The 23171-nt window shown below is 47.6% G+C and overlaps 9 protein-coding genes across 9 annotated transcripts; 4 read left to right on the top strand and 5 right to left on the bottom strand.

The window, feature by feature from the left end:
- Positions 1–33: 33 nt before the first annotated feature.
- Positions 34–1695, top strand: GLAREA_11498 (uncharacterized protein; the record flags this gene model as incomplete). The annotated part of the gene is made up of 1 exon (XM_008089641.1): positions 34–1695. One exon carries the CDS (start codon positions 34–36, stop codon positions 1693–1695), a length of 1662 nt encoding a protein of 553 aa, XP_008087832.1.
- A 1289-nt stretch (positions 1696–2984) lies between these two features.
- Positions 2985–4778, top strand: GLAREA_11499 (RNI-like protein; the record flags this gene model as incomplete). Its single annotated transcript, XM_008089642.1, has 2 exons — positions 2985–3289; positions 3356–4778. 2 exons carry the CDS (start codon positions 2985–2987, stop codon positions 4776–4778), a joined length of 1728 nt encoding a protein of 575 aa, XP_008087833.1.
- A 767-nt stretch (positions 4779–5545) lies between these two features.
- On the top strand, positions 5546–7839 carry GLAREA_11500 (LipA and NB-ARC protein; the record flags this gene model as incomplete). Its single annotated transcript, XM_008089643.1, has 2 exons — positions 5546–7045; positions 7093–7839. 2 exons carry the CDS (start codon positions 5546–5548, stop codon positions 7837–7839), a joined length of 2247 nt encoding a protein of 748 aa, XP_008087834.1.
- Positions 7840–8954: 1115 nt separating this feature from the next.
- On the top strand, positions 8955–9729 carry GLAREA_11501 (uncharacterized protein; the record flags this gene model as incomplete). The annotated part of the gene is made up of 3 exons (XM_008089644.1): positions 8955–9081; positions 9138–9436; positions 9499–9729. 3 exons carry the CDS (start codon positions 8955–8957, stop codon positions 9727–9729), a joined length of 657 nt encoding a protein of 218 aa, XP_008087835.1.
- Positions 9730–10552: 823 nt separating this feature from the next.
- On the bottom strand, positions 10553–11299 carry GLAREA_11502 (uncharacterized protein; the record flags this gene model as incomplete). The annotated part of the gene is made up of 1 exon (XM_008089645.1): positions 10553–11299. One exon carries the CDS (start codon positions 11297–11299, stop codon positions 10553–10555), a length of 747 nt encoding a protein of 248 aa, XP_008087836.1.
- Positions 11300–12231: 932 nt separating this feature from the next.
- GLAREA_11503 (MFS general substrate transporter) lies at positions 12232–14054 on the bottom strand (the record flags this gene model as incomplete). The annotated part of the gene is made up of 2 exons (XM_008089646.1): positions 12232–12794; positions 12848–14054. 2 exons carry the CDS (start codon positions 14052–14054, stop codon positions 12232–12234), a joined length of 1770 nt encoding a protein of 589 aa, XP_008087837.1.
- Positions 14055–15237: 1183 nt separating this feature from the next.
- On the bottom strand, positions 15238–15643 carry GLAREA_11504 (uncharacterized protein; the record flags this gene model as incomplete). Its single annotated transcript, XM_008089647.1, has 2 exons — positions 15238–15389; positions 15490–15643. 2 exons carry the CDS (start codon positions 15641–15643, stop codon positions 15238–15240), a joined length of 306 nt encoding a protein of 101 aa, XP_008087838.1.
- Positions 15644–16813: 1170 nt separating this feature from the next.
- GLAREA_11505 (Acetyl-CoA synthetase-like protein) lies at positions 16814–18706 on the bottom strand (the record flags this gene model as incomplete). Its single annotated transcript, XM_008089648.1, has 4 exons — positions 16814–17600; positions 17756–17894; positions 17943–18554; positions 18610–18706. 4 exons carry the CDS (start codon positions 18704–18706, stop codon positions 16814–16816), a joined length of 1635 nt encoding a protein of 544 aa, XP_008087839.1.
- Positions 18707–19861: 1155 nt separating this feature from the next.
- Positions 19862–21952, bottom strand: GLAREA_11506 (RING/U-box; the record flags this gene model as incomplete). The annotated part of the gene is made up of 2 exons (XM_008089649.1): positions 19862–21317; positions 21366–21952. 2 exons carry the CDS (start codon positions 21950–21952, stop codon positions 19862–19864), a joined length of 2043 nt encoding a protein of 680 aa, XP_008087840.1.
- Between the last annotated feature and the right edge of the window lie 1219 nt (positions 21953–23171).

A 23171-nucleotide genomic window follows, 5' to 3' on the forward strand; every position in this document is an offset into this window, starting at 1 on the left:
TAGCAAAAATCAGAAGCAACTAGTCCAAAAAACATGGCTCGATTAAAGTCATCTCACAAATCTTCTTCGCGAAAGTCAAACCCCCAAAAGAACATCCCAACATCAAAAAGACCTTCGATGATCGATGTAGACGGCAAGGTCGAAGTCAAGTACTATCCTTGCTTCGTTACCCATACCTCACCAGCTACCCTAACCCTAAGGTTAATGAGAGATGTGTCTCATTTGCCTGAAGATCAACGCAAGCGATTTCTTGATGATGTTTTCACGTTGGGGGAGAAATGTAAGGGTATTTCTGGGGTCAGTGAAAGGAAAAGAAAAGTGATCGAGGAAGAGGAAGGGGGAGAAGAGGATGATTTAGAGGAGTTCGAGGAGGAGGTTAAGGTGAAGAGGCCGAAAGTTGAGGTAAAAACACCAGAGATTGAGCAGCTGGTGATTGATTACGCTGGAAGGCCTGCGGGTGTCTTGGTTGTGGACCCTGAGATGGATAAATCCGCCGCGTCGAGCTTCTCTAGCGATCTAAATACAGGAGATAGCGACGAAGATATCAAATCACTGACGTCCGACACAAAGAAGGAAGAGGAAGAAGAGTCGAATGAAAATGAATTTGATACTAGGGGAGAAGAAGGCGACATCCAATCTAAGCTAACTCAGGCCCCCGACACGAAATACAACGACGGAAGTACGACCAACTTTGATGGCATCAGACGCGCAAACCGCCCTTGCAAGCTCTTTATCGACGGCAAAGTACAACAATATTACGCCAAATTTCTTGAAAACATGAAGTTCGCCACATTGAAAGCAATCGCCATCGAAAAGATTTTACAATACATACCTGAAGGCGAACGGAAATACTACGTCAATCTTCTTTTCACGATGGCTGAGAAGTACAAGATGGCGACTGAGAGGGTTGTGACCAGTAGAACCAATGATCCCGTTAAACGCCCAAGAACCAAAGAACAAGTCGGCCGGTTAGTAAAGCTATTACCAAAGTCCAAGGACCACGATGCAGAAGCAGAGAATCCTTGGATGCCAACCGAATCGAGCTATGAAAAGGATATGAAAACAATCAATTCATTCCCCTACGGAGCGCTCTGGCGGATAAGTGACGACTCGTCCTGTAGTAAGCTTCGTAAAGCCTCGGAAGGCCTCATCTCATTCAAAGACGAAGTCCGTCTAGACACGCCAGAGCGCCGATCACATCATATTGCCAACCATGCCGATTACGCAAACCGTAAGCAAACCCCTTTTATCTCCTTCAGTAGCGATCACAATGAAATCTTCAACAAACGAGCCCCAGAATCGAAAAGGAAACAAGAAAAAAAGAAAATCGCATCAGTCACCAAACTCGTCATGGTCAACCCGAAAGCTCGAATCGCAAAGGGCCTTCCGCTGCTCTCGATGATGGAACAACTGGAATTTTACAAGATCACGCCGAAATGTGGCGATCCGAATATCTACGGTCCGGATAATTGGTATAGACATGAGTATCTGGCGGTCTTCAGCGTTTCGCCGGATGAGATTGCGGGGACGTGGTGTTGGGAACATGTGGAGAAGTGGATTACGAAGAATCGAAGCTCTTTTCGGGCTTGGATTGAGGTGGTTGCGGCGCCGGTTTTGAAGGGGCATGAGGAGGCGAGATTGAAGGGAGAGGCCGTTGAGGGTGGGTGTAGTTGCTCGAGGAGTTGCCAGGGTTGATTTTGGGGGTGGATGAGGGTGGATGAAAGTGGATGGGGAAATGATGATTTTTAAAGAAATTGAATGCTATGAAAGGGGCTTGGGGTAGAGATTTTGATTCAAGGGGAGTTAAAGATATGATTTTCGTGGTTGGGGATGGAAGGGAACATGATATTATTGATATAGCCGACATAAATACTATCTCGTCATGACTTTTTACGATACGCAAAATATTAAGCTTAGCATACTATAGAATAAAACAAATATCTACCCATGATTCGCTTGTTTCATTACTTGGGGTATTGCTCCCAGCAAGATCAATTATTCTTATGACATACCGATAATTTTCATCCTGATGTTGTAGATTGAATCGAGTGACTAATAACCCAATGCTCTATATCTTGACCTGCAAAAAAGTACTGGAAAGAGAATGATTTGGATACGCCAGGGTATCTCAGCTTGCCCTTTGTAAGATGAACCTTCGGTTTAAGAGTGAAGCGGAAGAAATGATCCGCAACCAACAACTCAAACAGTAACCAACAACAAGATAAAGAACATAGCAAGACTCACATTCCAGGCTCCTTGATCCTTTCCCATCCTGATCTCAATTTACCGGGTTACAGACACGTTGTGTGACACAAATGCTAAGTCGGACAAAGGAGGACAAAGAAATGCCAAATCCAAAAACTGTCGCGTGTCTAGATAACAAAGAAAACCACATACCTGACTGACTATGGGATTCCGTTCCTGAGCTCCACGCCGCAATAAGTCTTGTGCTCTTAACCGTATCAGGAAGAAACTTTTTACACGCCGCAATTCCAGAACCCGCTTTCCCGGCTATTTTAAGTTAGGAAGTATCCGCAAACTTGGGATTTTTTGACAATGTTGGACCAGGCTTCTGTTGGATGGATAGTGTACGACCACTGATTACATTGTGCCACTCGTAAACGGAACGGCCTGGATGTGTAAGGATCCACAGAAGCTGTTGATTGTTCTCATCGCACAATGTGAATCAGGTCTAGCGCGGCGGTGAGATCAATATTCACGACAACAACAATATAACGGACGGCGAAGCTGAAATATACTTAACTTTCTCCCATCACCATCATCTTGTTCCTGATCCTCAAAACTAAACGCCCAAAAAAATCCTCGTGGCACTCCAAATAGCCTGCTCCCGCATCCTGATTCGCCCACCCCTGACGCTTCAGGGATCCATCCCCCATCCATTCCCATCCCATCCCCATCTACTAAACCCGCGACTCACCACCTCAGTGGTGATTCCAACCGCAAACCTGGCGAAATTCAACATCATGAAGTGGTTCCGCAAGAAGAAGTCGAAATCGCTGGGCCACGCCGACGCGCCGGTCTCGATTCCGTGGGACGCATTCGCGCGCAGCCCGCTGGCGTCGAGCGCCTCGGGACGACTAGTTGCGCAGCTGCCGCCGAAGGTGCTGCAGTGTATCTTCGCGCACGTGTGTCCGCATGCCCGCGACGAGAGTTTCGAGAGCTCCGAGGGGAGCGCGGTCGAGGATACGTGTCCGTTGTGTGATTTGAGGGATTTGGCGCATTGTGCGCGGGTGTCGAGACGGTGGAGGGAGGTTGCGGGGAGTGTTTTGTGAGTTTGGCTTTTTCTTGTGTTTATGCTTGGGGGGGTTTAGGGGACGAGGCTGATTGTGTGCAGGTATCATAGTATTAGGATTGATGCGGTGCATTATTGTCCGTTGGAGGATATACTGGCCGAGAAGAGGAAACGCAGGACGAAGTTGAATCGAAATGCGGAACCAGAAGATACGGCGAGGGCGAGACTTATACTGCTGTCTAGAACTTTGAGGGAGTATTGGGATACGTATGCGCTGAGGGTGCAGTATTTGAAGACGCCGTATATGACGAGAGAGACTTGTAAGCCGGATCTGGCGCGGACGGTAGCAGTCTGCCCGAATTTGCGGTATCTGGATCTCCCAGAAGGATTCTTTACGGATGACTTGAGTTGTCAGCCTCTTAGGTTGGAGCTGCAGTCAAGATGTCCAGATATTAGGAAAATGGCATATAAAGAGGGGTCGGAGAAGAATTTGGAATTGCTGGTAACGGGGACACTATGGCGGAATTTGGAGGTCTTGGAGTTGTCGAGATTGAATATGGATCCGTCGATACTGCGGCAAGCACTGGGACGTCTGCCACAATTACATGCGATCAAAGTTACGGATATGGAGGCATTTAATGACCGGATACTTCAGCATAACGATTACCTCCCTCCCTTTCCCGCCCTGAAAGAGCTCCTCCTCGAAAACGTACCCAACATAACGGTGGAAGGGATGACTGCTTGGCTGCAGCGACGAGACGTACAGCATACATTAAAGACATTGTCTTTTACAGAAACAGGCGTTCATCCAACAACACTGAAACCAATATTAGACCTGGCTCCAATCCTACAAAATCTCACAATCGTCGAAAGCGTATCCACCTCCCTACCAGCCGGCATCCCCCCTCTATCCTCCAAATCCCTCCGAACATTCCACTACGAAATCACCGCCAGCGCATCCACCAGCTCCTACAACAATACCACCTCAAGCTACTATAATTATCTCACCTCCTCCCTCCTCTCCCGCGGCCTCCCTAATCTCCGTGAACTTTACGTCCGCGATCCCGACTTCCCCGAATCCCTCATCGGCCTCGCACCCCCTACCGCCCCCTTCCAATCCGACCCTTCACACGTCCCTCAACCCTACGCCTCCTCCCCAACCCAAAACCGTCTCTCCTCCAACAACCCCTTCGCAAACATGGTTCACGCCAGGCCGGTCCTGCGCCAAGAACTAGAAGTCTACAGCAAAGGCCTCGACGAAATGGAGTGGAATTTCTCGAAAGTCGAACCGCCGAGAGGACACAACCGCTCTGGAAGCGCGAGCGCCCCACGCCCGATCAGTAGTTATGGATTGAGTGATAGCATTGCGAAACCGTGGGCTGCGAATGCGGGGGCACGGAAGAGTATTATTGTCGGGAATGGGTTTGGCGGGTTGTTGAAGGTGCCGTCGGAGGATGGGAGGAGACCGAGTAGTTCGGCGGGGGAGAGGGGGAAGAGGGGTAGTCAGATGGATATGTGGAGGTAGTGGGGTTGTGAGGGTGGTGTTTTTAAAAGGCGTTTGGGGGGTGGGAGTTGTGAATTCCAGGTTTGAAATGGTGGGATGAAAAAGGGTGTATTGAGATTGATATTATGGGATTTGATGATGGTGGTTTATACCCTTGATGTGGCAATAAAATAGGATAATTCCATTCTTTTGGTGAATTCTGGATACTGAAGGTTGGACTGTTGAATGGATTACTGGTGACTATGTGTGAGTCAAAACAAGACTTCATGTGGCACTCAGTGGTCAGATTAACATTACCCTCGACTTCCAGTTTGTCTACATCATCCGCGAACAAGTATGTAAGACTTTTCGTGATGCATTACGTGCTTGTGGCTAAATAGATGGGGGAAGGTGAAGATGGCCAAATCACTGCTTCCTGTGTAATTGGCGAAGGAATATCCTTCTGCTCGTAAGATGGAAATTGATGACGGGTCAATTTACTGCTTGCCGCGTGTCTGATGGCGCATTTCCTGCTTTTAGGACATTGTTTCGAAGTGGCCAAACAATTTACAGCAATTCTCAAGATCAATTGATGTTTTTGCGTACTGTTTACCTGATTAGGAGACGATCCACTTCGAACCGCACCCCAAATCCAGGAATGTGGATCTCGCTTAAAATACCCCAGAAATCCCAAGAGAAATCAACCCCTGGAATCGTCACATTGGCGAGACACTCATCTTGTTCATCTCAACGACAGTCCTTCACCATGTTCTTTTCATCTCTGTACATATATTTTCATTGTTTGAACTATGGCGTTTCGACCGAGTCATTATCAGATAGATGAAGAGGAACCACCGCCCCCTTATTCAGAGACTGATTTCCTAGACGACTATTATTTTGAGGAGCCGGCACCCGTGAGGCCTCCGCTGCCTCCAAGATGTGATTCTCAGACGCCGCCGATTCAATCGGGTTCAAGTCAATTCAAAGTCCCGCGAAAGCCTTTAAGGTCGTATAAGAGTTCTCCGGAAGTGAATCTTTGGGCGCAAAATCATGGCCATCGAGACGGACGGCCCAATGAGAGGATGGGTCAGGAATGGCCCATTCACAATGGTCGACAAATGGCACCCATTCACAGCAGTCGGGAGTATCAGAGACAAGGATACAATAATGCGATGATTGTTCCTCCATTGCCTCCTCGACCTAAAATTTATAGAAAGGAAGTTGTACAGGTTCGGACTCGAGAAATACAACAACATTCGCAGTTTCAAAACCAGCCGTCGGACGACATGTTTCGACGCAACACGGAGAAGTTGGGGATGGAAGAGCAGGTTTACGAGAATGTTGACGCTTCGGCTGAAACTCTTGTTCTAAGTCCTACCGCCTCTAGCACCAGTGTTGTTAGCAGTTTCAGCAAATTATCAGTCAAAACTCTAGTCAACAGAGCTCAGACTTTACCTATTACCGCCGGCACTGATGGCAGCTCACCCGGAACCCCCAATACAAAAGAAGTCAATTTCGCATCCAGAGCATTCAAACAAACCGCTGACCGCATTGACAACTTTGTCCCGCACCCAGTAGAAAGCAACAAGCATTTCAGCGTCATCCAACATTCATCCGGCATTGTCAGGTACAACGGCACTAAAACCGAACTTGCCATTAGTATCTTCGCAGCTAAACCTTTGCCCGAAAACCGAACTATCTGGTTGCAAATGAGAGGTTGGAGCGGGGAAGCCGGCATGAAAGCTAAAGCTTTCTTTGGTAGTAATGGGAATTGGCTCGAGGTGACGCCGAACTTACGTCTTGAAGCTTCCTCGTTGTCTCCCCAGAAGGAAGACAAATATCAAAAGAGCATCGCCAAATTCAGGAAACGCTCTTTGGGTAAAGAGAGACAAAAGCATATCCTTAGAGAGACGGCAATTATCCGTATTCCAGCAGTGGTTGAAGATGGTTACTACCAATTCGTCATCTGCGCCGGCGAGAAGAAGAAAGTGTTGTGCACCAGTCCCACATTTCGATTTTTCTCTCTGTCCATGAACGCTCACTGCCTGAGGGGAGCAAGTCTATTATCGATGCCCCTCGAGGTCGGCACGATGGCAGTTCAAACGAGTATTAAAACTGCGGCTGGAACTGCCTATGCAGCCATCGCAGTTACCGAGAAACTCCAAAAGGTCACCACAAATAAGAAAGTGAAGGCTGTCATGAGCTCTGTGACGAAGATGGCTGAATCTCGAGCTGCTAAAACTTCCTTGGCGGTTATGGAAAAGGGGGCTGCGATGGCGGCGGAGGCGGCGGGTGATACTACTGCCATGGTAAGAAACATCCTGTGCTTCTATAAGTATCTGCTGATTTTGAACAGGTACTTGGCGAGTCGGTCATCGTCGTTGGAGGCGTCGAAATTTCACTCCAAAACGGTCCAGGAAAACTCTACCCCATCCACCTCACAGCACGAACCCAAACACCATACATCCTCCAACCAGAAGAATATCCCGACCCGCAATTCGCCATGACCCTCTCCGACGTCTCCAACTTCGCTCCCAACATCATCGGCTCATACTTCGGATGGGCACGCTTCTCACCCCCCAAAAAGTCCGAAGAGAGCGTAGATTCAACCTGGCAATCCATAATCCTCCATGCCCTCCCCCCCACATCCGCACAACTCCAACGCGCAACCATCTCCTCCGCAAACAAGCTATTCTTTTCCCTCCAACTCCTCTCCGAAATCGACACTTCCATCCCCCCACTCTCCTCTGTCGAAATAGAACTCATGGGCTACCTTCGCGCCCCTCCCCCCGTATCCTACGGTGCTGCACCCATCCCAATCCCCGGCGCCATTCCCGAGCTCAACTACGTCGATTTCGACGACCGCGCCATGGCGATGATGGTGCTCGATGAAATGGCGTGGAGTCCCGAGGCAGCGGCTGCGCTACGACGGGGTGAGAAACTGCAGGGCTTTGCGAAGTTTGTGGGTGGTGTTTCTGATGTGAAGGGTGTGGCGTTGGGACAGTTGGGGAAGGTTAGTCTTTCGAGTGTGGGGATTAGAAGTCCCGGGGATGAGGAGAAGGAGAAGGGGATGTTTGTTAGTGGGTTTTTTGTTGTGCGGTAGGGTGGTTCTGGGGGGGTGTGGTTTGGAGGACTTGGATGAGAAGTACGGTCTAGGAGTTGTTATTTTCTCGGGCTACTAGGTAAGTGGGTGGAATATTGTTTTTGAGGTTCTTAAGAACGTGGCGGGCAGTCTTGTTGCTGCGCATTTTCTGGAGTAAGAGTGGTTTAATTTTGAACATAGCTCTCTACGGACGTTTCAAAGCTGTGGAAATCAGATCTAAGATGTATCTAATAGTTTTTAATTAGATAACTTAGACAAATTCCCTGAGGAGATGTGCCGTGAGATGAACAGAGAGTGACTTACCTGGAGAAAGCTATAAGTAAACACTCATTTCCTCCTTAGTTCGGAAAACTCTCCCACCAGTAGCTGAGAAACAAAGCTTATAATGCCATTTTCACAAGACCTGATAACAAGAGCAGGAAACGTATTGAATGAAGATATCCATCTCACCTCATTCACCCAAAGCAGGCCTCGAAGCGAATCGTCCTCGCTTAACCATCTCCCAATCCGGCGATACCTCAAGTATACCTCCCATCAACCATCACAGCACCTGAAAAATCCTCAAACAAGTAAAAGAAACCTCTCTCAGAATTCCCAAACAAAACCAATAAATAAAATAAAATAACAGGAACCCCCATTCACAACCCAGATTTTAATAATACCTCGGCGTTAATATGAGTTCAAATGAGCAAGTTTCTCGCTTGGCATCCACGCCCCATGTTCCGCATGCAGGTACTTTGCGCATCTACACTTCTCAGCCTCGCAGTTCTTGTGAGCAAGTTATCCCATCGACCTGGTCAAGTGAGTCGATTCATTGGATACACAAGCCGAGCAAACAAAATTCTTTTGAAGGGTTCGATAGCCTCGCAGGTCTTGGCGAGCAAGTTTGTGCTATGTTTGCTGCTGCAGCAACCCGAGGATGTGGTGAATGTTCTGAGGAGGCATGGTGATTGGGTAAGAGATATATGTAGGTGGTGGGGGAGACGGGAGTGAGGGTATTCGAGGGGGATTGAGAGGGAGTACAAGAACTTGTGATTCCCCCTGTGGTTTCTCTCTTTATCTTCAACCCTCGATCTACATCCGAATTGATCTCAGAACACCAATAGATCTTCAAGATGCTCGCCCAAACCCTTCTCCTCGCAGCATCTTTGCTCGCAACAGCATCCGCTCACTTCTCCATCGAATCCCCAGAAATGCGCGGTGATTCCTTCGAAGCACCGGCCTCTCAATGGATTTACCCATGTCCGTCCCCCCCCATTCCCATTCCCTTCACTTTCCTCACTAACGCAATCTTCAAGGCGCAGGAGTAAACCAAACCGCCCGCACAAACCGCACCCTATGGCCCCTCACCGGCGGCGCCGTCGCCCTCGACCTCCACCACCCATGGACCTACGTCTACCTCAACCTAGGCATCGGAACCGACTACCCAGCGTTCCCGGGCAACATGTCCATCACCACCTCCCTCCTCAACGTCACGGGGAACGGCACGTTCTGTATTCCGCAGGTGAAATTGCCCGCTGGATTGGTGGTTACCGAGGGCTTGAATGCGACGTTGCAGGTTGTGACGGGTGGTGCTAGTGGGAGTGCTTTGTATAATGTAAGTTTGTCCATATTCGCATCTATGTAGTGATGAGGAAACGGGGGCTAATGAGGGAACAGTGCGCCGATATCACGTTCGCGGCTGCTGCCACTGCGCTGTCTTCGGAGGTTTGCATGAATAGTACGGGTGTGAGCGGGGCGTATGTCACTCCTGGTGGTTCGCAAGCTGCTGTTGTTAATACGACTGCGAACTCGACGACGACGAAGAGTGCTGCGCATAGAGAGGGTGGAAGCTTGATGGGTGCGGCTGTTGTTGGTGTCGTTGCTGTGGCGTTTAGTTGGTTTTTGTAGAAGAGGGGTGGGAGTGGAGAAAGTTGCTTGGGTATACCAAAATCAAATTAAATGAAAATACTTTATAATAAGCATGCTTGACCATTTCGAAGTTGTACAGCTAGTAAAGTGGCTAGTTGTAAAGAGCCAACTTAGCACTAACAGGTTTTTGCAAGTACCATGGTAACTAATTCTACCTGTGCAAGAATAATTACTTGTGATATATCTAACAATTAATCTGAACGTCTCGAGTAACAAAATTTGATCATGTCACTTTAAATGTAGATGATCTGTGGTTTCAACACATAAAAAGGAAATTATTGACTCCTCTTACGACGCTTCAAAGTGGAATGTGTAGGCCATTTCTGTTGACTTGAGTTGTTCTGGTGCTAATAAATTTGGAATATGCACCGTGATTGGATCGCTTCCATCCGTCCTCCTCTTGGTATCCGTAAATAACATAATACTACCAGTCACTCAGTAAATAAAGATTTCTCTATCCAAGAACTATAAAACAGAAATTATTTGTAGGATTCGAGCAAAAGAGTTGAACGGCGTCACTTCAGCTACAGACTATCTGGGATCTGGATTCGCATCACTGACTTACGATTAACCATCTACGTTTCCTAACTTGTGAGTCACAGATATATCAAATGAAAGTTCAAAATACTTTAGATTGAAAGATTATAACCTTGTATTTCTAACTTGAGCTCCAGAGTAACTACACGTTTATTCCACAGGTTCTTCACCGCTCGCATACAAAAGAAAAACCCAAACTCAAACTCCAATTACAAAACTAACAAAAGATAAAAACCCATCACTTCCCCTTTCCACCTTCCACCCCTTATCGAATCCTATCCCACTTACTAACATTAGCAGTAGCAACCCACCAAACCAAAACAATCGTCCCAAGCGACCACAAAAACCACACCACCCCCACCGTCGCAACCGCATCCCTAACCGCCTGCTCAATAGGATGTACTCTCCTCCCATCCCCCTCCTCAGGCACCTCATCCTCCACAAGATCAATCACAATCCCCTCACCTCTATCTCTTAAACCCGGGACATGGAACGGTCTGGCTTCATTACCCACACCACCCCGAACAACCCTACCGATTCGCTCTTCTCGGTGTCCTCGTGCAGGAATATCCGCACCCCCTCGTAAACTCCGAATCACCCGCTTCAAACGCCCCCATAACTCGCTGTCCCGCTCCCATAGCACGTCGCATCGCTCTTCCAAGCGCACTTCTAAGCGTCCCACGCGCTGGTCCAGGACCCCAAAGTTCTTGTTCACGATCCGGAGTACCTCGCGTAGATTCTCGTGGTCGAGATCGGGGATGGACTCTGCGTTTGAGTCGGAGCTCTCGTCTCCATTTGATGATGCATTGGAGGATGACGAGGAAGATGGATCATCTGACCCAGGCTGTTCTGGGAGATCGGAGAGTTCTGAGGAGGAGGAGGAGGGAGGTAGTTGCGGCGGTTTTGGATAGGGCGATTTAGGGACGGGTGTCTTTTTGGGGGATGCGGTTTTGCGGGGGGGAGGAGGAGGGACGCTGGTTGGGGTGGTGCGGGATCTGAGTTGGCGGCTCATTCTGGATGCGATGATGTGATGGGTTTGAGACTCGTTCGAGTGTGTTGTAGGATTTTCTCGTTCGAAATGCTGAATCTGCGGGTAAAAGCATTTAGGAAGGGAGTTTATGTCTTTGTTCACATTTAAAAGGGTTGATTAGTAAAAGTGTCTGAATGCGGTTGTTTCTTTGTTCCGGAGATTTTGATAAAGGATGGTTGAGATACTCGAATTTATCAATTACAAAACTTGTCTTTGATGATACGCATGCAGAAAATCTTAACATTCCTCTTATCTACGCTTTAAGTTGTCTTTTAATAATGCATCCGATACCGAAATGGAATAAACCTACATGCAAGTCTAGGAAAAATGGTAAAGTTGAAATTTTTAAGACTTAAGCGGTAATTGACGAAATATTGAACCCTGTTTTATCGGTCGATTCAAGTTGATAGATTTCAATTAGTGGGATTTAGTTTGTTAGACACCGAAGTGTTTTGCTTCATGCAGTAAAGTTAAGAATCACGATGGCTGTTCAAAATTTGGGTCTCGCTTAAATTCCCTTATTGCCTGCCCCTTTACGACTTCGATGCAACAAGGTCTTGCCCAGGGATCGCTGTGTTTGGTAGATTGCGAGAATTTTGTCATTACTAATGTATACATATTTAGCCTTCACAATAGAGACAATCGTATATTTGTTCAAAGTGATTGAGTAAACATAGCGATTCGGGGATCATATTGCTACTTTACCGTGGCCCGTCCAACTGAGTGCATGTCATAATTTCACACTGTACAATCGCGAATAAAGCAAAAGTTCCATCCATTAAATACCTCGATGCCGCCATTATCCTTTCTATATAACACTCAAAGAAATCTATAACTATTCCTAACTAAATATACATAAACGCCACGCTATCCGAAAGCATCGTAACACCTAACCGTCCAAATGCAACACCATCTCAAGCCTGAGCAAATTTACTCCTCGCCCTCAACCTAGCACCAAAAACATAAAGTCCCACCATCCCAAAGACCCCCAACGTACTCAGCCCCGCTAAAACACTCACTCCCCTCCCAATCCCCTCATTAACAAACAGTGGACGCGCATACACGATACTGCCCGCCGCCATCGCGCTTCTCACCAAGTCATTTCCCGCAAACAGACTCGCGGCGTATTGCGGATAGCTAAGCGGGACGTAGACGAAGATGCTTTGCAGGACGAAGAACGTGCCCATCACAAAGATGATAACGCCGATGAGCGGAACGACGTAGTGGATCGACGGGTTGGCTGTCCAGCCGAAGATGAAGAGGCCGATGGGGAGGAGAAACGATCCGAAAAGTGCGGGCACGAGACGGTGTTCTTGTGCCCGGAGACCGTGGGTGATGTTGTCGGGAATCATGTAGTAGTGTAGGTAGGCAAAGTAAATTAGTAGCGCGAAGGTTGCGCCTATTTGGCAGGCGAGAAAGGCGAGTCCGATTTGGCCGAGGTTGAAACCGTACATTGGGGGGAAGACTAGGGGAAAGACTTGAGTGTGTTATTAGTATGTGTTTTGTTCTGATAATGGAGGATGGTCTTACCTTCGAAAAATGTATAATATATCCCATAAAACAAAGCCGTGTAAATATTGACAAAGAATATGGCAGGATCCTTAATGGTAATCTCAATAGGTTTGATAAGCGCCTCAACCAGAATCGAGGAAGCCTTCATATTCTTTTGATCAATCTCACTCTGTGCCTGGAGTCTCTCATTCCCAGTAAGTTTCCTAAGCCGCTGCGCTCTTCGAAGCAGGATATTCGGCGTCGACGTCTCGGGCAGGAGAATCAGAAGCGCAACCAACATCGGCGCTGCCATCCACACAATCTCCCAAAGCGACCACCGCCAATTCTCGGCCGCAACAGCAAATCCAGCCATCAAAGGACCCAGAGCAGGTCCTCCCCACGCGGAAAACACCCACCAGGAAAGCGGGTACGGGACGTATAGCAAGGAATACATGTCGGAGAAACTCGCGCCTGCATTCGCCAGTGCTGGACTGCCGAAGAAGCCTTGGAGGAAGCGAAGGACGAGGAGGCCGGCGAAGTTGTTGACGACGGCTGTGGGGAATGAGAGCGCGAAGAAGACGATGAAGGTTAGGTAGTATACTGGGTTGCGTCCGATGCTGGGAATCTCACTTAAGGGTGCGAATACCAATGGTCCGATGCCATAGGCGAGGACATAAAGACTAAGTGGCAAGACTGCTTCAGTTGGGTTGACGCTGAATTGACTCATTACACCACCTTCACTTGCGGCGTAGATGGATGAGCCTGTGTAGACAACCCATGTGTATGCGCAGAGTAGGAATGTGACGAAGCCTCGCTTGCCGCTGGTCCAATTTTGTGGATTAGCGGCGTCGTCGGTGGTATACCAGTCGACGAGGACGATTCCATCAGAGGTTTTCTTGGGAACGATAGGTGTGGTCTTTGTGCGTTCGAGAGAGAGTTGTTGTTCTACTTCGAACCGTTCGTTGCTGTAGGGTTGAGTGTCTGCTCTACTCTTTGTCCTTTTGATACCGAGAGCTTCTAGGTCGCTGTCTGGGGTGTTGCTAGAGCGAGTATCAGAAACTGCATGAGAGTTGCTGGTGTTGGAATTTGAGAGCGTTGGTTTGGATCCTTTTTCCGGATCTAGTTGAGTAATGTATTGGATTGGTATGTCGAAGTTGGGTTCTTCTTCTGGGTATTTGAACAGGCGATTGCCGGATACGAATCGAAGTGCTTGACCCAGTGGGGCCTCTCTAATAAGATCCTTCATGCCGGCTAGGGGAAAGATTTGTAGTCTGGAAGATGAATAGCGTTGGGTAAAGTTCGAATAAGAAAGCTACCGTTTTGAAGATCCTCTTTCTGTATGAACAAAAGTCCATTCAATAGACCTTCAATCCTCATCTTATACACCTTCAATCCTATACAACACTCAAGATTAACAAGCAGCAAAGACGCCATACCATACATACATCAATTCTGATAGGATCCGCACCCCCCACAAAAGCCCGCAACGCGCCCGCAATGAGGCTCCAGTGGCTTCTCCGCTGATCTTTTGCAACGGTAGCGCCATGATTACTATCGCAAGCACATAATGCAGTGGGATGAGTCCCGGTATGTTGTTTCGCTTAGGATCAGTAATCTGCTTGAAATTAGCCGAGCGGTTTCTCAGGGGTGCGACGATGACAAAAATGTATAGATGAAGGATATAGAGATACAGGAATACGTTTTGCTTAGTCTTTTTAAGTCTGCATCATAGTGTTTAGTTTAATTTGAAATACTCAGGAAAAGGCCGTTTCGGCGGACAATTAAAAAGCAGCGTTCGCTTCGGTAAGCCGCGGTCAAACGTCCACTTGAGATCATGCATCATTACTTCATTATGAAGTCGAAAAAGCAACGGCCTGGGAGGGATTCGTCACACTGCTATGGCATGCTCGGAATAACAGCTTGCTTAAAAAGCGAAGGTGCAAACCTGATGAACATAACAATTTATCCAGCCAAACATGCCCCGTGTAGTAGAGAGGAAGCAAGATACTGGATGAATAACGCGCTTTTTAGGAAGTTGCATGTCAGGCCTCAGTCAAGAAAGTCAACCATACCCCTATTGGACACTCAAACAAAAGCCTGTGGCCGACCTCTCCGGAAAATATAAAGCGCAAAAACCGACAAATCTGTTGAGCGACTGTATTGCCAAACTGCAAATCCCACAGGAGGCAAATTTCGAAATACAATTCGGGTGTAAATATAGCATTGACAATCTGCAAAACGCCATCCTGCACCAGCGATAATGGTATCTTACGAAATATCAACCGCACTTGACGGACCAAAACTATCCATATGACCACCACGCCACACTTCAGACTCGCAATATCAGACTCATTTACCTCCACGAAATCCGCTCCTTACATCCAGCCTCCAATCTCCATGCATTCACAGACTCGTCACCGCCATCCCATCTACGGAATAGCCTCATACCCACCACTCCCCTGGTGCGCCTCGCGGTTGGAGAAAAGATAATACACGACCAACCCCAAGATCGGGAACAAGAAGACACCGATACACCAGAGTAGTTTATGGGAAGGTGGACGGTTCGATTTGAGGAGTTCCACTGCACAGTTTGTTAGCATATCAACTCTTCCAAAACAGCAACCCTCCCAAAAACTCGAAGTCTTTTATGGAAAGATGATTGTAAGATAGGGTTAACGTACTGAAAACCAGAATATCCAAAATCAACACAATGAACCCGATGAGACCGCCTCCGGACCCGTATTTCCAGGCGTTGCCGTGGGTGGTGGCTGTCAGGGTTTCCTCTGCCATGGCGAAGGCCAGGAGGGAGAAGTTGATTAGGAGTTGGGCGAGCATTTTGTTGGTTTGGTTTGGTTTGGCTTGGTTGTGTTGTGTGATGGATGATGGAGAGGTTTGGAGAGACGAGACGAGGTTGAATATGGGGGAGAGGTCGTTTATGAGGGGTTGCGTGGCTTTGACGTACAGCTGCTGTGGTTGGCAAGGCAGAGAGCTGAATGGGGTGGGGGCGGAGGAGTGACGTCATTGCGTGGGATTCACAAGCGAGGAGGGAGTGAGTGTACAAGTAAATGAACATAAGTGAGTTCATAGGACATTTGATTGAATAATCATTTAGGCTATACTAATGAGTGTCAAATATAAAGATGTGGGAACTCTCTCTATTCTGTTTCAATTCTCAAAAGTTCAAAGCTAACAATTGTCGCAAGAATATATTTACGCTTAAGAGGTACTCCTTAAATTTACCTCACCGAAGATACGTTAATTTAAATACTAGCATAACCATAAAAGAGGTTAAGAGCAAGTCAATCTACCTTTTTCCATTCCTTCTTCTCTTATAATATCCGATAAATACCAGAATACACATACTCCTCTATATCCTACTTCCTCTAATTAAGTAAATATAAACAAAAACAAACCTAGTATTCAAACACTTAGAAAATTAGGCAAATGATATTAGCAAGAAAACCGAGCGCATTGATACGCTTCGGCTGTTTATCGTTAAGTGTTAAGTGAGTACCGTGCGCTGTGTAACAAGCGAGGTCAAGTGCCTATTTTGAGCGTATCTTTTTAGACATAAGTCTAACCGGGACATGTTTGTTCTGTTCGTGGATTTACGGAGAGGGTAGCATGCTTCGGCTTTTTACAAGTGCTTTGACTTTAGGTTAAGTTTTACGCTTCGTCTCGCGAAGTGTAGTGGAGTATTCAAGCTGAGTACTTGATAGTTATTATAGTTGTTTAGGTACATGATCTGCACTGTAAGTTAAGTCCCGCAATTCAATTTGTCAAGACAAGTCAAGTGTGTAAGCAGAGGACTAAATTATTGAATTGAATCTATTCAAGCACATAATGTGGACATCGTCTCTACTTTCCAGGTTATTTTAGCAAACAATCTTATAAAGCCACCAGAACTGATTAGATAGTCTCAGAACTTGATCAAAATCGAATCATTATATACATATTTACAAGCCCCTACATACACCACTTCCACAGGCCCTCCCAAACCACCCCCTACAACCTCGCCTTAACCCTCCCCTTCTCCTTCTCCTCCTTCAACCACGTCCTCAACTCCCTCCTCAAAATCTTCCCACTAGCACTCTTCGGCACCTCATCCACCCACCTCACGCCCCCCCTCAACTGTTTATGTCCCGCGACTCTCTCCGCAACCCACTTCACAATCCTCTCCTCCGCCTCCCTCCCCCTCACCACCCCCTTCGCCGGCACAATACACGCGACCGGAATCTCCGTCTCGCGTTCCTTATCATGCACCCCGACCACAGCAACATCCTGCACATCCTCCATTCCCATCAACAACCCCTCCAACTCCGCGGGTGCAACCTGAAAGCCCTTGTACTTAATCAACTCCTTCACACGGTCCGTGACATACATATTCCCATCCTCATCTCTATACCCGATATCACCCGTTTTAAAGAACCCATCCTCGGTTAAACACTCTTTCGTCGCATTCTCATTGTTCAAATACCCTTTAAACACATTCGGGCCACGGATCCAGATTTCGCCTTCGGTGCCGTGCGGGACCTCTTTGGCGTCGGGACTCATGAAGAGGACGGTTTGGTTGGGGAGGGCAGGACCGACGGAGCCGAGGGCGACGTCCCAGTGTTTCTGGATGTGGGTTACGGGACTTGTTTCGCTGAGGCCGTAGGCTTGTTTGACGTGGATGCCGAGACGCTTGTGGACGCCGAAGATGAGTTCTTTGGTTAGGGGGGCGGCACCGGAGGTTATTGTTTTGAGGGAGGTGAGGTCGTAGTCGGAGACTATGGGGGATTTGGCGAGGTGTCTAGAAGTGGAAGGTTAGCTTTTTGGTTTTCAGGAGGCAAGAAAATCATGAACTATAATCCAATAGCGGAAAATCTGTCAAAGAACTCTGAAGAAAGATCTATACGTGAGTTCGAGAAAAACATGACAGGAAATTTCCAAACAGACCGAACTTACAATATCACCGGCGGCGCCAAATACGTATAAGTAATCCTATGCTCCTGAATAATCCGACAAAAATCCGGCAAATTAAAACTCGGCATTACCACCGTCGTCAACCCCAACAACATCGGAAAATGCACCAAGCACTGCAGTCCTATCTCACTAGTTAGCCCAAACTCCAACTCTCAACAATATCACTTACCATAGATATGATAATACGGCAGCACACTCAACACCCTATCCCTCCCCGTCCTCGTCAACCCCCCCTCAACCGAAGCACCCATAAACAAATCCGCCACAATATTCTCATGACTGAGCATAACCCCCTTCGGCAGCCCCGTCGTCCCCGAACTATACACCAAAAACGCCAGATCCGTTTTCGGATCCACCTTCACCCTATCCCCCTCGCTCCCTCCCTCCTTCAGAATCTCCGAGAAGTGCCGTACCCCATCGACCGCACCTCCTTCCCCGATCAGCAAAACATGCGTTTTTGGGATGCCTGCTTCTTGAGCGGCTTGGAGCGCGACTTTGAGCAGCTGCGCTTGCGTGATCAGGATGCTGGAGCCGCTGTCTTTGAGGTGGTGGGCGAGTTCGCGGACGGTGTAGGCTGGGTTGGCGGGAGAAACGATGCCGCCTGCGAAATGAGTGCCCCAGGTTATGGCGGGGGTGTCGATGCAATTCGGCGCGAAGAGGGCGAGGACCTGTCCTTTTTGGAAGGAGAAATGGTGACGGAGACCGGTTGCGAAAGCGATTGTGGTTTGCCGGGTTTGCTGGTAGGTGTAGGAATGCGAGGAGGAGGGGGTGGTATAGATTACTGGAGGTGTTTGTTAGTTGGGGTCGAAAGGGAGGTGTAAGGGAGTTGGAGATACCTGTGTCGTCGGGGAATCCTTTATTTTTCCTGTCGAATAAGGTTGACCATATATCAGTATTTGGATACTCAATCCTTTCTATCTCCTCTTTTGCCATGATCTCTCAATTGTCTAAACAAAGGCTCCAGCTCAAATAATAGATAGATATTTCCAAGTATCAGCACTTCTCACTCCGATTCTTGCGAATCCTTCTAAAATCTAATTGCTCTTTCTAGCACAATCACAAGCACACTTCTACAACATATCTAAAACCAAAGAACAAAAATAACAAAATAACATTCACAAATGAACAACCGAAACCCCTCCTCTTCCAAGCAAGTGTATTCACAAGATACCCGAGAGGTTTGCCGATGACCTCAGGATCTCCGCATACGCCAGGACCCCAGTCCGTGCTCATCCCAGAAGTCTGGATCCCCCTAAACTGCGGGGTGCCGAATGGTCTCTTTAACGCGAGTCATGCATCTGTCTTGATGACAGACCGTTCTGTTGGCAAAGATAATAGTTGTGATTAGGAGAGATTGGGATCAGGAGTTCAGCCAAATAACTGAAAATGAAGGTTGAGAAGGAACACAGTTGAAAAGTTGTTACTCTGAGAGATTAAGCAACGGCTAAGATCGCCGAGATATTCATGTGAGATGGGAATCCACATCACCTGCATGCCTATCAAAGGCATTCTGCAAAATGCAATTGAATTTCCATATGGCTTTCCTGTTTACCAATAAGAGGATCATAATTTTCATGTTTATATGCATTATTATTAACTCATGCGTTTGTTCGAGACGGCTATCCCTCAATATCTCCCTCAATATCTCCCATAACCATTCCACTATTTCCAAGCAGCTAACACATGCTGGATACTAAATATCATGAGATCATGGGTATATAAACCAAAGATGTACTGCAAACAGAAAAAATATATCGTCCGAAAATTCAGAGTTCAGGTTGCTTGTGGCACCCATAAAGCAATATATAACCGACACTTAAGTGCGGACAAAGCACCAGCTGACATGAATATGCGACGCTGAAATATCGATTCGCAATGCCTGAAAGTCGTCCGAGGTATCTCGATGCCATTTGATCATATCGTGTGTGTAACCGTAAAATAGATGTAAAAGAAATCCGTCGCTATGTCGTCGTGAGACCCGAATATTTATACAAAAAAAGTAGAGAGGAAACCAAATTGTTCTGGCGGTTGTGATAATCGATGATTGCGTTTGTCAAGCCAAGTGCTCGTGGGGTTTGCGTTATTGGCTTATTCAAGGACAGATGCGAGCGTATCATCCAAGATATTATCCTGTTCGAATTCCACGGGAACAATTGGCGCATATTTGACGTTGTTTCGGGCTTCAAGCTTCTTCCTCCAAATTTCCTCGGTGACATCCCATCGTATCCTTAACTTCATCTTCCGTTCTTGGAAAACAGCGAAGAACCCGTCCTCCTCGTCAACAAAACTTTGCTCCAAAGCATCGAGTTCATCATCCTGCCTAGCGGCAAGCTTTTCTAACTCCTCCTCTTGCCGGGTAAGGAGCTGTTCCATTTGTTTTGATTGCTTATCCCGCATGACATTGACCTTGCTTTGATGAAGCCGTTCCATGTCGTCGCGCAAGTTATACTGCTTTCCCAACTCTCTCAAATCTCGTTCCGTAACTACTCTGGCTGTGGCTCTTTCACCGCCCTTTCGTCCAAGACCGTCACAATACGCCTCCATGTGTCGCAGCCGGATCTTAACACTTCTCTCCGCCTGCTTATGACTAGCTCTTAATTCCATTTCTGCAGCCACTTGACGATCTTCCAGATGTGTTGATGTACGTGCATGGCGTTCTTTCATTTTCGCTAGAGCTTCTGCGTAACGGTCCAAGACATCAAGCTTCGCTTGCCCATGGCGAGTCCACATTACCCATTTCATTTTCCTCTCGAATGAAGTGAAGCGATCGCGTTCTCTCATTTGGCGTTCTCTGAGTGTATTGAGATCTCGACTGTTTGCTGTGCGCCTTTCAGCCGCCGCTTTCTCTACAGCTTCTAGCTTTTCTGCTTCTTCTCTCGCTACCTTCTCCTTCTCCAGCTCTAACAATCGAGCTTCCTCTTCAAGTCTTCGGCGTTCCAATTCCTCTTCACCATTGCAGAAATTGGGGCATCCGATTAGCGGATCCCAGACAGCGCCACAAATATAACAAAATTGTGCTTTGCAACGACAAGTGATGTGACTACAACCCTGTGTCAATTCCACCATATTTCTGCACTTATAACACCTTTTCCACCCTGAACGCTCGCCCATCTTGAGAACAGCGTCAAGTTCCATGTCTGCAGGACAATCCTGTCCAAATCCATGTGCTTCCCGTTTGCATGTTGAACATACCCTGGTTCCACATTTTCGACAAGACACCTCGAATGGAGCTTTGGGATCGATTTTATTTCGCCTTGGGATAAATTCTCCACATGAAGAACTGGGACAATATACTCGAGCTTCCCATGGTGTGCCGAATTGCACCACACTCTTCATAAATATAAGTTGATCGTCTTTCGTTAAAACGCGCTGAATAATGGGCCCAGGAATCGGTTGTGTGCAGCATCGTGGAGGCATTTTAGCTTCATCATTCATGGACTGAGTGATCAAAATTCGCAGACACGTGTTACAGTATTTATGGACGCAGGGTAACGTATGCAACGATTCGCTCCCTAGAAATTCTTCCCGGCAGCACACACAAGAACTAGAGTGTCAGCATGTTTCTATTCGCGGATTCTATAGCTCAACTTACTTCATATTCGGCGCAGATGCACTACCCTTTCGGAAGCGCAACTTTTTCAAGCCACGTTTGATACTAGCATATGACTTTTTCGTCGACACGGAAAAGAGCGAAGGCGCTCGCTCTACAGGAATAGGTATCGTACATTTCGGTGTCGTATTTGATGTATCGGCTTGTTCCAAGAATTTCTCATAACCAGAGAATGATAAACTCCTCTTCGAGGCCGGCCCTCGCTTCGATTGAGGGGCGTCTAAATGGTAGTGATAATCGTGAGATGATCTCGATGTCATGCCAGTGGATTGGCTTCGCTGTGATCCAGAAGAGACGGTCCTCGCATGCTGCGACAGCACCGAGTCGGATACAGAGTTGTCAATGGCATTATCGAGCTTCGTTGTCGCCGGCCGTGATACCACTGTGATCCCTAAACTCCCCGCTTCCCGTATGATATGATCGTCCAACAACGCTTCTGTCTGCCCGGGACGCAGCTGTAGCACCTCGCGAACGTAGTCTGCATCGTTGTACTCGGTGGGAACGGGCCCGTCGCCTGCTGTGAGGGTTTGCGTGTCGGCAAGTGAGCGCTTTCGTAGCACCGGCGTCATCGTGAGGCCAAACTCCCAAGATATCGCAGCGTTACTATCGACATCCGAACTCTCGAATACTGGTTCTTTGCGCGGGGTTTTGTTATCGTGAGGTGATCGTCACTACACCTCTCTCGGCGCCTGTCTGCCGGCCGCAGGAGGATGCGACCCCTAGTCGATGCAGGCTGACTGCTGGAGGTTGGACTATTCGTTCTCAGGCGGTGGAGAAGGTGAGGAAGTCATCTAAGGAAGAGTTTGAGGAGTGTTCAGGACAGAGGAAATGCAAGGAGTAAGGGAAGAAGTAACGGTGAGTGCGATGAGGAAGAAGCGAGGAAGAACGCCTTCTAGGTTGGTTCTTGCGGAGTCGCCAGTTAGAGGATGGAAATGTTTACTCGGTGGTGCTTGATCTGGGTGGGTCGGTCAGTTTATCGTGGGACTCGGGTTTGACTGGTGGGGAGCCACGACTGGGGGCTGCGATTAAGTTTGGGGGGCGAGCAACATGCCCATTTCGGCGTCTGCATTTCTGTCATCCCATCTCTTCCTCCGTTTCCTTCCTTGCGAACCTTAACATCAACCAATCTCCACTAAGTCGATTTCTCACCCAAAGTGTCAAGATCACCATCGCCGCTAGTTTGCCTACCAATTCTTAATTCGAACTTGTCGGCACTTCTACGAAGTATGCCAGATCAGATTGGCAAGATGCATCGCCATGACGCTTGACCGTTGGACTGTCTCGCTTGAAACGATCTACGCCAACCTTGGACGTCGGGCATTAAATCGAGGAGAGGTGAGACGGATGCGGAATACAACCCGTCAAGAGCTTCATGGAGAGTCAAAAAGATTCACTGATGATGATGATGATGATTCGATGCTAATCAATCTACTGTGGTGAGTTACAGAATCCAGCGTTCCAGTCTGCTTCCTTCGCAATTGACATACTTTCCCAACTCTGTTGTTCAGACATCACAAAACATGAGTTACATAAGTTCGCGGTCTGGCTTCATCGCCGGATGTCCACCCGGGGAATGCATGCACAGATAGCGGATGTCACACACATCAGCTCCAGTCCTTACATCATGGACCTCGAGATGCAATTACCTAGGTATGTGTAATGGGTAACACCCTGTTCCCTGGAGAGAGAGGTGCAGAATGGTTCGACTCTTACATGGCCAACATCACTATTGAAGTTTGAACAACGTCTTTAAATTATCACTTTATTATACTTTGCAATCAAATCACG

Source organism: Glarea lozoyensis, assembly GCF_000409485.1.
Source record: "Glarea lozoyensis ATCC 20868 chromosome Unknown GLAREA8, whole genome shotgun sequence".
Taxonomy (NCBI): Eukaryota; Fungi; Ascomycota; class Leotiomycetes; order Helotiales; family Helotiaceae; genus Glarea; species Glarea lozoyensis.